Source organism: Scyliorhinus torazame, chromosome 1, assembly GCF_047496885.1.
Source record: "Scyliorhinus torazame isolate Kashiwa2021f chromosome 1, sScyTor2.1, whole genome shotgun sequence".
Classification (NCBI taxonomy): Eukaryota; Metazoa; Chordata; class Chondrichthyes; order Carcharhiniformes; family Scyliorhinidae; genus Scyliorhinus; species Scyliorhinus torazame.
The window spans coordinates 287,958,137-287,974,330 of record NC_092707.1 but is presented as its reverse complement, the minus strand read 5'-3'; the positions used below and the strand labels follow the sequence as shown (position 1 = coordinate 287,974,330).

The 16,194-nt window shown below is 52.8% G+C and overlaps 1 protein-coding gene across 2 annotated transcripts in view; it reads left to right on the top strand.

Moving 5' to 3' along the window:
- The first annotated feature begins 12,403 nt into the window (after positions 1-12,403).
- LOC140422100 (galectin-related protein-like) overlaps positions 12,404-16,194 on the top strand; it is a 31,901-nt gene continuing 28,110 nt past the window's right edge. For both annotated transcript variants that reach the window (XM_072507117.1, XM_072507118.1), the window contains exons 1-4: positions 12,404-12,524; positions 12,978-13,043; positions 13,176-13,264; positions 15,818-15,992. In XM_072507117.1, the coding sequence (XP_072363218.1) occupies positions 12,501-12,524; positions 12,978-13,043; positions 13,176-13,264; positions 15,818-15,992 (354 nt within the window). In that variant the 5' untranslated portion in view covers positions 12,404-12,500. The remainder of the gene's footprint in view (positions 12,525-12,977; positions 13,044-13,175; positions 13,265-15,817; positions 15,993-16,194) is intronic.

The window sequence follows — 16,194 nt, the reverse complement described above, 5'->3', positions numbered from 1 at the left end:
GTCAGGGTATGACTCGGTGTATGGAGGCTAAATGGCCCGCACGTCCCTGTGAGGCTGGCGGAATTGGGGAGCGTTGGCAGGTTGAGCTGCTCGACAGCAGGCAGCGTAGTGGCCCATCTTGCCACAGCGGAGGCATTGTCGATTCTTTGCTGGACATTGCCGCTTTAAATGTGCAGATCCACAGTTGCCGCACATCGTGACGTCATGGCGTTCGTTGCGCCACCGCGCATGCGCAATTCGGTCCTGCGTAGAGCGCGCCTGCGCGTCGCGTCCCTCTGCGTCGATGTCTCTTTTGGCGCGTACAAGCGCGGGAGGCCTCGGAAAGCGCGCAAAATGGCTGCCCTTGTCCGGGCCGCGGGCCGGGAGGAACTCGATCGACTGGACACGCTCGGCCTCGTTGGACCTCTGCCGTGCCGATTCGGCCACCTGGAAATGGGAGTACCGGCTGGTCGCGTTTTCATGGAGGACGCAGTCTTCGATGGCGGTGGTTAAGATGAGGCTCTTAATTTTGAGGAGCTGCTGGCGTAGGGTGCCTGAGGTGACCCCAAAAGCAATCTGGTCCCGAATCATGGAATCGGAGTTGGCCTCATAACCGCTGGACTGCGCGAGGATACGGAGGTGTGTCAGGAAAGATTAAAAAGGCTCATCCTTACCCTGCAGACGCTGCTGGAAGAGGTACCTCTCGAAGCTCTCGTTCCCCTCGACGCTGAAGTGCTGCTCGAGTTTAAGAAGGACCGTCTTGTACTTTGTCTTGTCCTCACCGTCCGCGAACACCAGGGAGTTGTAGATGTGGATGGCGTGTTGCCCTGCCGTGGAGAGGAGGAGGGCGATTTTTTTTGGTGTCCGAAGCATTCTCCCTTTCTGTGGCTTCTAGGAAGAGCTGGAAGCGCTGTTTAAACAGCTTCCAGTTGACGCCGAGGTTTCCAGCGATTTGGAGCGGCTGCGGCGGGCTGATGGTGTCCATGGCGCAGGATGGCGGATTCCTGAAGATGTGTAGGTAGGTCTCACAGTTGCTGGGTTCCGATCCTGGTACTATGTCGTATTGGGTGTTCCGCTATACAGCCGAACCAACACGGTTGCAGATGGTACAACTCTGTTTTATTACTATCAATAACAACATCTGTAAACTTATGACTGTGGTTCGTTCTTTACCCTTTAACCTGTGGACCCGGCCCTAACACTATCTTAGAGAGGCAATCAGCACATGGTGTATGTCTGAGTGGCTTGCTGTGAGCTCTGTGCCCTGAGCTGTCTCTTGCTGGAATGAGCGGGAACTGTGGGGCTCCCTGTTTTATAGTGCGTGTGCTCTCACTGGTGATTGGCTGTGATGTTGCGTGTGTGTTGATTGGTCCGTTGATCTGTCCATCAATGTGTATGTGTGTTTGCACCATGATGTTTATCTGAATATCATGACAGGGATCACGGATAGGTTTGACTCCAGGCTGGGGGGTGAGGTGGGGAGGGGTCACTTGCAGGCCTTACCTGCCCTTTGGGGCACCCCTTGCTTTAAAGGGGTGTGAAGGCTGGCATTGCAGGCATCGCTTCCTGTGTCCTCCTCACTGGGCTTATGCCGGTGAGGGAGTGCCCGTCCTTAGTGGGAGTTTAAAAGTGGATGGGAGGAGATGAATAGAGAGGGTGAGCACTGAGGGAGACTGTGAGGTTCTGGGGATTCCCAATACCAGTGCCTGCACCATGCAGTTGAAGCCTTGCACCAGGGATCTCATGCCCTCAGCCATGGAGGTCTTGAGCTGAATCATGGAGCGGACATCATTCAGCATAGAGTGCACATCCTGCACCAAGGTCTCCACTGCGGACAGCACCCTCGCAGTGCTGGCCTCGTTGAACAGGAGTAGCAGTACCATCTTCTCAGACAGAAGTCAATGGGACTGCAAGATAGGCCTTGCAGTCCAAGTAGAGATGCTGTCATCCCTTCCTGATGCTCAGGACTCTGCCTTTGCAGCAGCTCTGTGATGGCTGGACCAAGGGGAATGTCATTGGGGCTCAGCAGAATCCTGGGCTCCGGCATCCTTCTGAGTGCCAGTTCCCGGGGACGTCCTTGCTCCCAGCTGCTGTAGATCATCATCGTAATAATAATCACATATTGTCACCAGTAGGCTTCAATGAAGTTACTGTGAAAAGCTCCGAGTCGCCACATTCCGGTGCCTGTTCGGGGAGGCTGGAACGGGAATTGAACCCGCACCGTGGCCTTGTTCTGCATTACAAGCCAGCTGTTTAGCCCACTGTGCTACACCAGCCTCCTCATCTGTGAGGTGCTCACCAGTAAGTGACCCAGAAGCTTGTCCACTAATTAATCCCACCAAGGTGTATCTGCGCTGGTGGAAGGTGTGGGTGACAGATGTGAAGTCTCTGTCCTCGGCACAAACGCGGTCTTGCTCCTCCCTGGCCAGCTCAAGGGCACTTTCCTCAAAGGGAGTGAGGCACCTGAGCTTGCACATGACTCCGGGTAGCTGTTCCCGCTCACGCCTGCTCGCATGTGTTCTGCAATGAGGCAGATTGGGAGACTGTAGGCGGGAATCCTGCCAGGCCAGATGATGATGAGGTGTGACATATGTGGGGCTTGAGTGGGAGCGGGGGTGTGAGGAGCAGATACTGGCGATTGGGGTGGGGGAACAGGGCCTTGTGACAGGTGCTGGCTTCCTGGCAGCCATATCCCCTCCTCGACTGGATCTAACCCTAACCCTATCTCCAGTATCTGCTCCTCACACCCCCGCTCCCACTCAAGCCCCACATATGTCACACCTCATCACCATCTGACCCGGCAGGATTCCCGCCTACAGTCTCCCAATCTGCCTCATTGCAGAACACATTGATGCCACGCACCCTGTACATCCATGCTTTTGGCGCAAAATCATGGAGGAGTGATTCCTCCATTTTCTAGCTGTGAGCAAGCAAGACAACAGGGCTGAAAGAACTGAAGATGGATCATTTTGTTAAGAGAGGGCTAGTATCTCACAACTGAATCTGCTCAAGAGAGCTGCACAGGAGAGTCCACAGTGGGACATGACAGTGCTAGTGTTACTCTGTACAGATCTCCAGGGCCTCTCGTGAACAGCTCACAAAGAGTAAACTGAAATCAAGAACAAAGCAAAATAAAGATCATGGGCAGGATTCTCCATTAGTTGACGGCGAAATTGCAAAACACGGTTGGGCAGAGAATAGGTTCTAACGTCAAAATTTTGGCGGGTACCGATTTGACGTCAAATCGCAATTCTCTGTCACCTCGATAATGGTGTCAATGTGGTCCGGAATGTACGTACCGTGATGCACGATCAATGACCACTAAAGCGAGGTTGTAGTCCAACTGAAGGCTTTAATAAGCTAGATGTTTCCCCCAGCAGCTCAGGTACAGAAAGAAGGCTGCTGGGGTGGCACGGGTTCTTATACCCTGCCTTGCAGGGCGGAGCTACCATACAGCTAGACCAATGGGAAACATACAATATCTACCAATGGTGTTCCAGCATTACTAGGTACCGTAATACCTCTACACAGACTACCACATTCACCCCCTGATATAAAAGAGTCCGGTGGGGGTGGTGGCTTGGTATTACAACGTGGTAACGTGGTAGAAGTTATAGTTATGGAGGTACCGTAATACCTCCGTACAGCGTTTTGTCTTATTGTGGTAACTATTTACAGTTTCACAATTAACTATATACACTTTAAGATGAAGCAATCAGAGATCGGGGGCCCTGGTCGTCCTCTGTGATCGTCGAAGCTTTGGTGGTGACGCCGGTGGAGCGTAGCCTCAATCTCTGTGGCAGCTTCAACACCCCTAGACGGCGCTGGTGGGGAAGCCGATTCACCTGGGAAGGGAGCGTCTGTGGGGTGCGTCGGTGGGCGGGGGGGCCTAGACGGGGCCGGCGGAAGAACCGATCCTCCTGGGAAGGGGGCGGCTATAAGGTGCAACGGTGGGAGGGAGGGTGGGACTGGTGGCTGGGGTGTGCGTGGGGATCCAGCGGGCGCCAGGTCTCGGAGGGAGACCGTATCTTGTTGGCCATCGGGGTACGCCACGTAGGCGTACTGGGGGTTAGCGTGGAGAAGATGGACAGTCTCGACCAATGGGTCCGACTTGTGTGCCCGCACGTGTTTTCGGAGCAGGATGGGTCCGGGAGCTGCCAGCCAGGTCGGGAGCGAGGTCCCAGAGGAGGACTTCCTGGGGAAGATAAGGAGACGTTTGTGAGGTGTTTGGTTGGTCCTGGTACAAAGCAGTGACCGGATGGAGTGGAGGGCATTCGGGAGGACTTCCTGCCAGCGGGAGACTGGGAGATTCCTGGACCGTAGGGCCAGTAGGACGGTCTTCCAGACCGTTCTGTTCTCCCTCTCTCCCTGTCCACTACCCCGGGGGTTGTATCTGGTCGTCCTGCTCGAGGCAATGCCCTTGCTGAGCAGGAATTGACGCAGTTCGACGCTCATAAAGGAGGACCCCCTATCACTATGTATGTAAGCGGGGAACCCGAACAGCGTAAAGATGCTGTGGAGGGACTTGATGGCGGTGGTTGCGGTCATGTCGGGGCAGGGGATGGCGAATGGAAACCGGGAGTATTTGTCAATCACGTTCAGGAAGTACGTGTTGTGGTCGGTGGAGGGGAGGGGGCCTTTGAAGTCCACACTGAGGCGTTCAAAGGGACGGGAAGCCTTTATCAGGTGCGCTTTCTCTGGCCTGTAGAAGTGCGGTTTGCACTCCGCGCAGATCTGGCAGTCCCTGGTGGCTGTCCTGACCTCCTCGATGGAGTAGGGCAGGTTGCGGGCCTTGATAAAATGGAAAAAGCGAGTGACCCCCGGGTGACAGAGGTCCTCGTGGAGGGCTCGGAGACGGTCCACTTGTGCGTTGGCACATGTGCTGTGGGACAGGGCATCAGGAGGCTCGTTTAGCTTCCCAGGACGATACAAGATCTCGTAGTTATAGGTGGAGAGTTTGATCCTCCACCGTAAGATCGTATCGTTTTTTATCTTACCCCGCTGTGCATTATCAAACATGAAGGCGACCGACCGTTGGTCAGTGAGGAGAGTGAATCTCCTGCCGGCCAGGTAATGCCTCCAATGTCGCACTGCTTCTACTATGGCCTGGGCCTCCTTTTCGACTGAGGAGTGGCGGATTTCAGAAGCATGGAGGGTACGTGAGAAGGCGGCCACGGGTCTGCCCGCTTGGTTGAGGGTGGCCGCCAGAGCTACGTCGGACACGTCGCTCTCGATCTGGAAGGGGAGGGACTCGTCGATGGCATGCATCGTGGCCTTTGCAATGTCTGCTTTGATGCCGTAATACCTCTACACAGACTACCACATACAGTAAACACCATTTGTAGGTTAAGAGTGGGCCCGACAGGTATTATTCGGGGCCTCCGCGATTCTCTGCCTTGGATGGGCCGAGCTCCCGATGGTTCACTTGTGCTTTTAAAAATCGCGAGACCGGCATCGTGGCTGATGAGGGAGAGAGAGGAGGTGGGACATGGAAAGGCGCAACTGTGGGCTGCCAGTCCGGACACTGGCCGGGCTTATGGGATGGGGAGGGCCCTGCCAGGGCCGGAGGATGGGAGGTGATGGGGGAACAGGCCGAGTGGCCGCAGTGACTCCCCATGGGACCGGGGTTGTGTCCAGTCATGGACCGCCAATGTCATGGACCGCCAATTGTTCTGCAGAGTGACACCGACACCATTGGGTGCACCCAACCCTCCACCATACTCCACACCCCCGCACCGGCTGGGACCCCCGCCTGGAGGCCCACCCAGGGCAACGCCCTCTGTTGCCACTATGGGCGGGGATTGCAGAGTGTACAGCTGGCATGGGCAGTGCCAGCCGACAGTACCCCTGGCATCAGGGACTGGTGCCAGGGCCAGAGGCCCTTGTGGTGCCAGGCAACAGTGGGACCAGGGGTGCAGAGGTGGGGGGGGGGGACATCTGGGGACAGCATAGAGCCCGGTGGACCTGGTTGTTCACGGGGATACGCACCATGCTAACATGTTGGCCTTTCACCCCCTTCAGACAATGGATATTGGAATTCAACCAGCAATGGTGGCCTTCCTCCTAGTCAGCGCAGCCCTGGGGGAGGACACCTGCTCCCGGTGGGCGTCAAGGTGATGGTGGACCTGAACGTTTATGTAACGGGGTCTTTTCAGGTGCTGAGTGGGGACCTGTCTGGGATCTCTCAGACCTCGGTGCACAGGTGCATCCGCACCGTCACGGAAGGCCTACATGTCCAGACAGCTCAATACAATCATTTCAATGTGGACAGAGCCCACCAGGATGCACGAGCAGCAGGGTTTGCTGCCATCGACAGGATGCCTCAGATCCAGGGCCAACGCGCACGGGGACGCTCTGATCGCCTCCAGGTTCACCAACTGTGGGGGGGACTGGCCAGGGGCACGAAGACCGTATCCCACCCCTACACACTTTCCCCCTCCCCCGGCCACCCCATCGCGTACAACCCCCTCTGTGACACATATCTGCTGCACTACGGGGTGGGGGCCATGGATTGGCAGTAACAGTGGGTCTGGTCCATGGGATGGAGGATGATGACAACCAGTCCTCGATGAGCTCTGGTGCTCTGCATCGTCTGCCAATGTCTGACACCTGCCCACGGTAGCACTTTCCACCGTCCACGTGGGTGACCCCTGCATGCGAGCTGGCCATTCCATCACACGGTGCCATTGAACCTCTGGGGAGATGGTGGTGGGAACGGTCAGGGAGTAAGGCGGAGCCCAAGCCATCCACAACGTACTCCTATTCTCCCCCCCCCCCCCAACCTTGGCCAGCTCAGACTAGCCCACCCCTCACACCCATCTGACAGAGCACCGAGACAGGTTGTAACAGTGTGAACAGATGTTTAATGTAACAGTGTACAAACTAGCCCCTTTAACTAAACTTCCCTGCACCCGTGCCAACTTAACTAGTGTCTAACTTTCTGACCTTATGGGCCCTAACACTATGTCTTGGTGGAGTCCCAGATGATACATCAGGAGTGAAGGCTGTCTGTTGTGATTCCCGCCCTGCAAACTGGGTCCCTGCGGCTGATGGCCGTCTTCTAGAGCACCTGGGCCTGGATGGGCCCGGCTGCTGCTTGGGCGTCCTCGGTGACGTGGTGCTGCCCTGTTCTGCCCGCTGCCCACCGGATGCCCCAGGGACAGGAGACAGGGGGAGGGTCCTAGGTGCTGCGGTGCTCTGGCACCTCCCCTGCAGCAGTCACCGGTATGGACCCCATTACCTCCTACTCCCTCGGGGTGCCTGATGGCCCCTGGGTTACTTCAAGTGCGGGGTGTGAGCGGAGCTATCCCCTGAGGCTCCCACGCCACCTAGTTCAGGCAGTCCTGGAGGTCCGCTCTGGTCTCGAACAGGGTCTGCTCGCTCCCGGCCATGGAGCACAGCGAATGGACCATCTCCGCCTAGGACTGCGCCACATCTCGCTGCACCTGTGCCACCGCCTTCTGGATTTGTGTCACATCAGCCACTGACTGTGCCATGTCCCTCTGGGACTGATTTGATTTTGATTTGATTTGTTGTCACATGTACAGTGAAAAGTATTTTTCTGCAGCCAAGGGAACATACACAGTACGTACATAATAGACAAAAAAAAGAATAATCGAGTACATTGTGTCATGTGAGAGTACCTTGAAGAAATGGATGTTTAAGCAATGTACCTTTAAGAAATGGAGCTGATCATATTTACTGAAGTGATGTCAGAGGGTTGGGGGGAGGTGAGCTCACTTCTGCTTTTTTCAGTTTCAGTTTGAGAAGGCAGCTGGGAGTGTCTGTGTGTTTTGCTGAGAGCTGCAGGAAGAAACACAGAGCTGGTCTGTTGATTTCTGAAATCCAAAGACTATAAATATATTGAATGTAACTTAATGTGTTATTATTTTTGAAGGTTTGAAGTCTTTTGGATATTTAAAGGAACAGTTTGAAGGATTATTTAGTGTTGTAGTCTTTTGGGGTTATCTTTGAAGTAATGGGTGTTAAGATATTCAATGTTTGCTTTTAAAAGGTTAACTTGAGTTCATAGAATAAACATTGTTTTGTTTTAAAAACCATTTGTCCATCTCTGCTGTATCACACCTGGAGGGCACGCCGTGTGCTTCCCACACCACGATCTATTAAAAGTTGTGGGTCGGTTGAACTCCATGAAACACTTTGGGGTTCTGTAAACTCGGGCCCATAACAATTGACAAATGGTACATCGACAAAACAGTGATTGGTTACAGTGCGAAACAAGGGGCTAAACAAAGGAAATACATGAGCAAGAGCAGCATAGGGCTTCGTGAATAGTGTTCTTACAGGGAACAGATCAGTCCGAGGGGGAGTCGTTGGGGAGTCTTGTAGTTGTGGGGAAGAAGCTGTTCCAGTGTCTGGATGTGCGGGTCTTCAGACTTCTGTACCTTATGCCTGATGGGTCTGGAAGAAGGCAATGCCTGGATGGGAGGGGTCTCTGATAATGCTGTCTGCCTTCCTGAGGCAGTGGGAGGTGTATACAGAATCAATTTGGGGTTGCCCAGTAGCGCCTCTACTTCCTACGGAAGCTAAAGATGTGCGATAGAGAGCATCCTATCCGGCTGCATCACAGCCTGGTATGGCAACTGCTCGGTCCAAGATCGCAAAAAACTGCAGAGTGTGGTGAACTCAGCCCAATGCATCATACAAGCTTGCCACCCTCACATGCAGCCCAGGGGATAGGTAGCTGGTGGTCTCAGTGGCCAGGATGTCAGCATGTGATGCAGATTGAGGATTCTGTCGCCTTCCGGGTTGGGGGGGTTAGGATTACGGGAGTGTGGGACAGGGGTTATTGCCAGGGGCATAGTGCTGACACTCATCCTGGCCGCCCTGAGGTCATGCAGTTTTTTCCGGCACTGCTGGTCGGTCTGGACAATGTTGCCCACTGCACCCACCATCTCTGCCACCTGCCAGCCACCTTCCCAGGCCGGGATACAGGATCATCGGCCTCTCCTCCACCGCGTCTAGGAGGATCTCCAGCTTGGCATCTGTGAAGCGTGGGTCTGCGTGTCTTGCTGCCATTTTGTTCGTTGGGATGGTGTGTGGGGGGAGTGAAATGTGCATATGCGGCTGCAGCTTGTCAGCCTCCTGTCAATCGCAAAACCGGCGAATCCGACACTGTCTCTCATTCGAATCGATTCTGTTCAATGTGGCACCGGTGCTAGCCCTTTAACAGGAGCTGAATCGGTCCAGGTATGGTGCCAGTTTTGCTGTTGTGGAGTTCCACGTCAACACTTAGTCTCAGAAACGGAGAATTCCTGTCGCTATACGCGGATGACCTGCTGCTGTACGTGGCGGACCCAATGGAGGGGATGGTGGAGTCATGCAGACTCTGAGGGAGTTTGGGGAGTTCTCGGGCTATAAGCTCAATGTAGGGAAGAGTGAGCTCTTTGTATTACCGGCAGGGGACCAAGAAATAGGGATAGGGGACCTACCGCTGAGGAGGGCATGGGGAGTTTTTGGTATCTGGGGATCCAGATAGCCAGGAGTTGGGGGGCCCGACACAAATTGAATCTGACGAGGTTGGTGGACCAAATGGAGGTGGACTTCAAAAGATGGGACATGTTGCCGCTCTCGTTGGCGGGTAGAGTGCAGTCGGTCAAAATGGTGGTCCTTCCGAGGTTTTTGTTTGTGTTTCAGTGCCTACCCATCGTGATCACCAAGGGCTTTTTCAAGAGAGTAGGTAGGAGTATTATGGGGTTTGTGTGGGCGAATAAGACCCCGAGGGTAAGGAGAGGGTTCCTGGAACGCAGTAGGGACCGAGGAGGGTTGGCGCTGCCAAACCTAGGGAGCTACTACTGGGCAGCAAATGTGGCGATGATCCGCAAGTGGGCTATGGAGGGAGAGGGGGCGGCATGGAAGAGGATGGAGATGGCGTCCTGGAAAGGAACGAGCTTGGGGGCGTTAGTGACGGCACCGCTGCCGTTCTCGCCATCAAAGTATACCACGAGCCCGGTGGTGGTGGCGGCAACGTTAAGGATCTGGGGCCAGTGGAGATGGCACAGGGGTGCAGTGGGAGCCTCGGTGTGGTCCCCGATCAGGGGTAACCACCGGTTTGTCCCGGGGAAGATGGACGGGCTGTTCCAGGGCTGGCATCGGGCGGGGATTAGAAGAATGGGGGACCTGTTCATTGACGGGACATTTGCAAGCCTAGGGGCACTGGAGGAGAAGTTTGAGTTACCCCCGGGAAATGCATTTAGATAATTGCAGGTGAGGGCTTTTGTGAGGCGACCGGTCAGGGAATTCCCGTTGCTCCCGGCACAAGAAATTCAAGACAGGGTGATCTCGGGTGTATGGGTCGGGGAGGGCAAGGTTTTGGCAATACACCAAGAGACGAAAGACGAGGGGGAAGCCCTAGCAGAAGAGTTGAAGGGTAAATGGGAGGAGGAGCTGGGGGAGGAGATCGAGGAAGGTTTGTGGGCTGATGCCCTGGGTAGGGTTAATTCCTCCTCCTCATGTGCCAGGCTCAGCCTGATACAATTTAAGGTGGTTCACAGAGCGCACTTGATGGGAGCGAGGTTGAGTAGGTTCTTTGGGGTAGAGGACAGATGTGGAAGGTGTTCAGGGAATCCGGCGAACCATGTCCACATGTTTTGGTCATGCCCGGCACTGGAGGGGTTCTGGAGAGGAGTGGCGGGAGCAATATCTCAGGTGGTGAAAGTCCGGGTCAAGCCAAGCTGGGGGTTAGCAATATTCTGAGTAGGGGATGAGCCAGGAGTGCAGGAAGCGAAAGAGGCCGGAATTCTGGCCTTTGCGTCCCTAGTAGCCCGTCGAAGGATCTTGCTATTGTGGAAGGAGGCGAAGCCCCCCAGCGTGGAGGCCTGGATAAACGACATGGCTGGGTTCATAAAGTTGGAGAGGATTAAGTTTGCCTTGAGAGGGTCTGCGCAGGGGTTCTACAGGCGGTGGCAACTGTTCCTAGACTACCTTGCGGAGCGTTAGAGGAAGGTCGGAGGGAAGGGGGAACGAGAGATTGTTTGAGGGGATAGATGAGCAGGAGATAACATGGAGGATGGGAGAAACTGGCACGTGCGGGCGAGAGCCAGTGTATAAAGCTATGTAAATATACCATTTTGCCATGTATATATCTTGCTCAGTGCGATTTTGTGTTATTTTGTTACGGGGGGTGGGTGGGGGGGGGTTATTGTTTGTAAGGGGAAAAAATTGTGTTGTTAAAAAACTTTAATAAATATATTTTTTTAAAAAAGAAACAGAGAATTCCGCCCCATTGCGTGATGTATGGCTTTGTTAATTGTAAGAAGTCTTACAACACCAGGTTAAAGTCCAACAGGTTTGTTTCAAACACTAGCGTTCGGAGCGCTGCTCCTTCCTCAGGTGAATGAAGAGGTATGTAACATACCTCTTCATTCACCTGAGGAAGGAGCAGTGCTCCGAAAGCTAGTGTTTGAAGCAAACCTGTTGGACTTTAACCTGGTGTTGTAAGACTTCTTACTGTGCTCACCCCAGTCCAACGCCGGCATCTCCACATCTTTGTTAATTGTGCCAATGCAAATCAGGATGCAAAGCCCATGTGTGTTATGTGCAGGGAAGTACTGACAAATGTGAGTTTAAAACTCTCAGAACTTCAAAGGCATTTGAAGATTAAGCTTAGCAGTTTGAGGACAAACGTCTTGATTTTTTTCAAAGAGAACTTAAATCATCAGCAGACCTTTGCAGAAATGTAACATTGAATGACAAAGCAAGCGAGATTGTGAGAACCAAGAGATTGTGAGACCTGTCGCATTAAAGGTAAGCAAAAATGGTGGGTTGCAAAGGTCGGCCGGCGAGGGTCCCGAAGGTCGACTGGTGAGCGTTGTGAAGGTCGGCCAGACAGGGTCCCAAAGGACGGCCAGCGAGCGTTGTGAAGGTCAACCAGCGAGGATCCTGAAGGTCGGCCGGCGAGGGTCGCGAAGGTCGGCCGGCCGGCGAGGGTCGCGAAGGTCGGCCGGCGAGGGTCGCGAAGGTTGGCCGGACAGGGTCATGAAGATCGGCCAGTTGGGAAAATAAGTTTGAAAAACATTGTTTTAAATCAGTTTTTCCAGTTTAGCTCATGGATTTTCTGATACGGGGGCTGGGTTGGCGCCTGGGGGTGGGACGGGGTTGGCGCCGGGGGGTGGGACGGGGTTGGCGCCGGGGGCGGGGTTGGTGCCGGGGGCGGGGCGGGGTTGGCGCCTGGGGGTGGGACGGGGTTGGCGCCGGGGGGTGGGACGGGGTTGGCGCCGGGGGCGGGGTTGGTGCCGGGGGCGGGGCGGGGTTGGCGCCTGGGGGTGGGATGGGGCAGCGCCGGGGGCGGGGTTGGCGCCTGGGGGCGGCGTCGGGGGCGGGATGGGGTTGGCGCCGGGGGCGGGGCGGGGTCGGCGCCGGTCGGCGCCGGGGGCGGGGTTGGCGCCTGGGGGCGGCGTCGGGGGCGGGGTTGGCGCCGGGGCGGGACGGGGTGCGCTGCGGGTGCCGCCTCCACGTAAATCCCGGGCAGATCCCGCAGCCTTTCCCGGTTTCGGTGCAAGATGGCAACAAATAAGGAGCGAACCGTGAGTGTGAGGCGCCGGCCGCCGCGGAATCTGCTCCATTCCCCGCTCACCGGGAGGGAGCCGTGCGGGTCCCGGGGATCGGCTCAGAAACAGGCGGATCCCGGCACTGGAATATTCCGGGAGGGGCCTGGGCTCGGAGTGCAGGTGGAGTCCGGGTCTTGCTGCTCCTGCTCCGGGACTGCCGCCTCCGATTGATCCCGGAGCTGCTCCGGGGGAATTTCCTGGGGGAGCGGATTCCTCTCCCGCCAACTTCTCAGATCCGCCTCAATTGCTGCGATTGATGGAAGGGAATTGGGAATGATCGAGTGGGATCCGGAGCCCAGACTCTGCTCGAGTGGGATCCGGAGCCCAGACTCTGCTCCCTGCTCCAGAATATTAACAATAACTCGCAGTTAACACTGGCAGGAAAATTGTTTTAATTGCTCCTAATTTTCTATTTCATTCTTGTTTTAGACGGAGGACGGACCGCACCTCAATAACTCGCTCAGTTCCCCAGAGGCAGAAGACTGTCCCCGCTTGGTAAAAGAAAATGCACCTTTTTTATTCTTACCTTTTTTTTAAAAATGACCTTGCATGTGATTGCTCATTTAATCGCGTGTAATTCAACCCTATTCTGAGAGTTATAACAACCAATTCCTTACTTTCTTTAAGACTGTTCCTTTTGGTGGTGCCATCAAAGGAGGAATGAAACCTGGGAAGAAGATCATTGTGATGGGAATAGTAGATCCCAGCCCTGCCAGGTACTCCAATATTTGTTTCTTCGCTGTCTCGACCACTATTTGTTGCCCATCCCTAGTTGCCCTTTAGAAGGTGGCGGTGAGCTGCCTTCTTGAACCAATGCAGCTCCTGTGCTGTAGGTACACCCACAGTGCTGTTAGGAGGGAGTTCAAGGATTTTGACCCAGAGATAATAAAGGATCAGCAATATATTTCCAAGTCAGGATGGTGAGTGGCTTGGAGGGGAAACTGCAGATGGTGGGGTTCCTATGTGTCTGTTGCCCTTGTCCTTCTAGATGGCGGAGATCATGGGTTTGGAAGGTGTTGTCAAAGGAGCCTTGGTGAGGTCCTGCAGTACATCCTGTAGATGGTACACATGGCTGCTACCGCTCATCAGTGGTGGAGGGATGGAATGCTTGTGGAAGGGGTGCCAATCAAGTGAACGTTTTTGTCCTGGATGGTGTTGAGTTTTTTGAGTGTTGTTGGAGCTGCACTCATCCAGGCAAGTGGGGAGTATTCCACCACGCTCCTGACTTGTGCCTTTTAGATGGTGGGCAGGCTTTGGGGAGTCGGGAGGTGAGTTACTCGCTGCAGGATTCTCAGTCTCTGACCTGTTCTTGTAACCACAGTATTTTGATGGCTTGTTCAGTTTTTGGTAAATGGTAACCCCCAGGATGTTGATAGTGGGAGATTCAATGATGGTAATGCCGTTGAATGTCAAGGCACGTTGGTTAGATCTCTTGTTGGAGATGGTCATTGCCTGTCACTTGTGTGATGCGAATGTAACTTGCCACTTGTCAGCCCAAGCCTGGATATTGTCTAGATTTTGCTGCAGTTGGACATAGACTCAACAATAAATACTTTCATTTAATAATCAGGGGTGCAAAGTCCAAAATGAAATGGAGTGGAATTATTGGCAAAATTGGAATAATCTCCAACACCATTTTCATCTGCAACTCAAAAATTGTGGCTTTCGTCTGGATGAATGGAGACAATTTGATATAGCTTTCAATGTGTAATGTTGAAAAGGAAGGTTGAAACTGGAAAATTAGCAAAGAATGGCATGATGCATATTTTGGTGTTTACAGTGATATGATTTTGGAGAATTACTATCCAGGAGGAGTTAATGGGCCTAATATTGGAACGATTTAGTGAGGTATGTTAATCATTGTGATTTTAAGCTTCTGTTGTCTGACGGGCTCTTTCAGAGCAAGTCATAAACAGTTGCCAGCAAAACTTTGCAAGCATGGTACAAATAGTTCCATTTCCAGTTTCTAATCAGTAAGTACAAAATTGTTTGTTTGTTGCTCAATACAAGGACCCAGTGCCAATAGTCTGAATTAATTTAAATTTGAGCTGATCTCAAAGTTATTTGAGTAATATCTCATATGCAACCAGAAAATGAATTATCTCCAGCAATTATTCTGTTCATGCTGTTTATGTGAGTACACAAAATTAAATGCAAACAGCATTTGTAGGTGGTGAATATGCCACTTTTGTCACTTGACCGTTTAACAAGCCTGGTAAGTGTGGTTTAAAAATTTAGTGATGGTCATGTTTGAGATGTTATCGGCCACATTAACTTGTTGCTTCAATGTGTTTTTAAAAACACCTTTTTGTTGATCAGAGGTTGAAACATTACTGTATAACTTTTTATATGGCATCGCCTCCATTTAAAATACTCCTCCGCAACTCTCCGAGATAATCCCAGTCCTGACCTCTTGTGCATCCCCAAATATAATTAAAACAAAGTGCTGGAGAAACCCAGCAGGTCTGGCAGCATCTGTGTAGAGAGGAGCAGAGTTCATGTTACATTAACTCTGTTTCTCTCTCTACGGATGCTGCCAGGCCAACTGAGTTTATTTCCCAGCATTTTCTGTTTTAATTTCTGGCCTCCAAAATCCTCTGTATTTTAGGTCACAATTTTAATTGTGTCTTATGAAACTTCTAAGTGGCTTGTTGTCCTGCTTTGTTTGATGATGTTTCTCTGAAGCATCATACGACATTTTATTACGTCAAAGGCACTATTCAAATATAACTATGTTGATAATCGTTCCACCTGTTGCTGTGTATTTGCTATCTGGTCCCTAAGGTCTTCAATTCCCTCTCTCCACCTCCTCGCTCCTGTAAGATTCTCCTTGACCTAACTTTTTTTCTCCTGATCTAACATCTGTCTCGATGCAAAATTTTGTTTGATAATGCCCCTCGCTATATTTTAAAAGCGCTACACAAATGTAAGATGTTAGGGCAGCACGGTGGTGCAGTGGTTAGCACTGCTGCCTCACGGCGCCGAGGTCCCGGGTTCAATCCCAGCTCTGGGTCGCTGTCTGTGTGGAATTTTCACATCCTCCCCGTGTTTGTGTGGGTATGGGCCCCACAACCCAAAAAGATGTGCAGGGTAGGTGGATTGGCCACGCTGAATTGCCCCTTAATTGGAAAAAAATGAATTGGATATTCTAAATTTAAAAACAAATGCAAGTTTGTGTTGATACAGACAGTTGCTTCATTTAGAGCCTAGGTAGGTTAAATGACAATTTGTTTGTGACTGAGTTTAATTTCTTGCTACCTTTGCTGAAGCTTTGAAATCAGTCTGTGCTGTGGAGACTCGGACGTGTCGCCGGCTGATGTTGCCCTGGAGCTGCAGGCGAGTTTTCCCGATCAGTTTGTCAGGAATGCTTTTCTCTCTGGAGAATGGGGAGAAGAGGAAACATCCATTCCCTACTTCCCCTTCATCCCAGACCAGCCGTTTAGGGTGAGTAACTATTTTGAGCACATTGGGGTGGGGCGCTCTGCACAGTTCTGGTCTGCATATTGTAAAAATAAGAATCGAGGCAGTGGAGAAAATGCAAAGCGGATTAGCGGGGGGATGATACCGGAACTGAAAGGTTACAACTATTGAGGAAAGAATGGACGTGCTGGCGTTACTGAGCAGTCAGCAGATGGGAGTTGTTCAG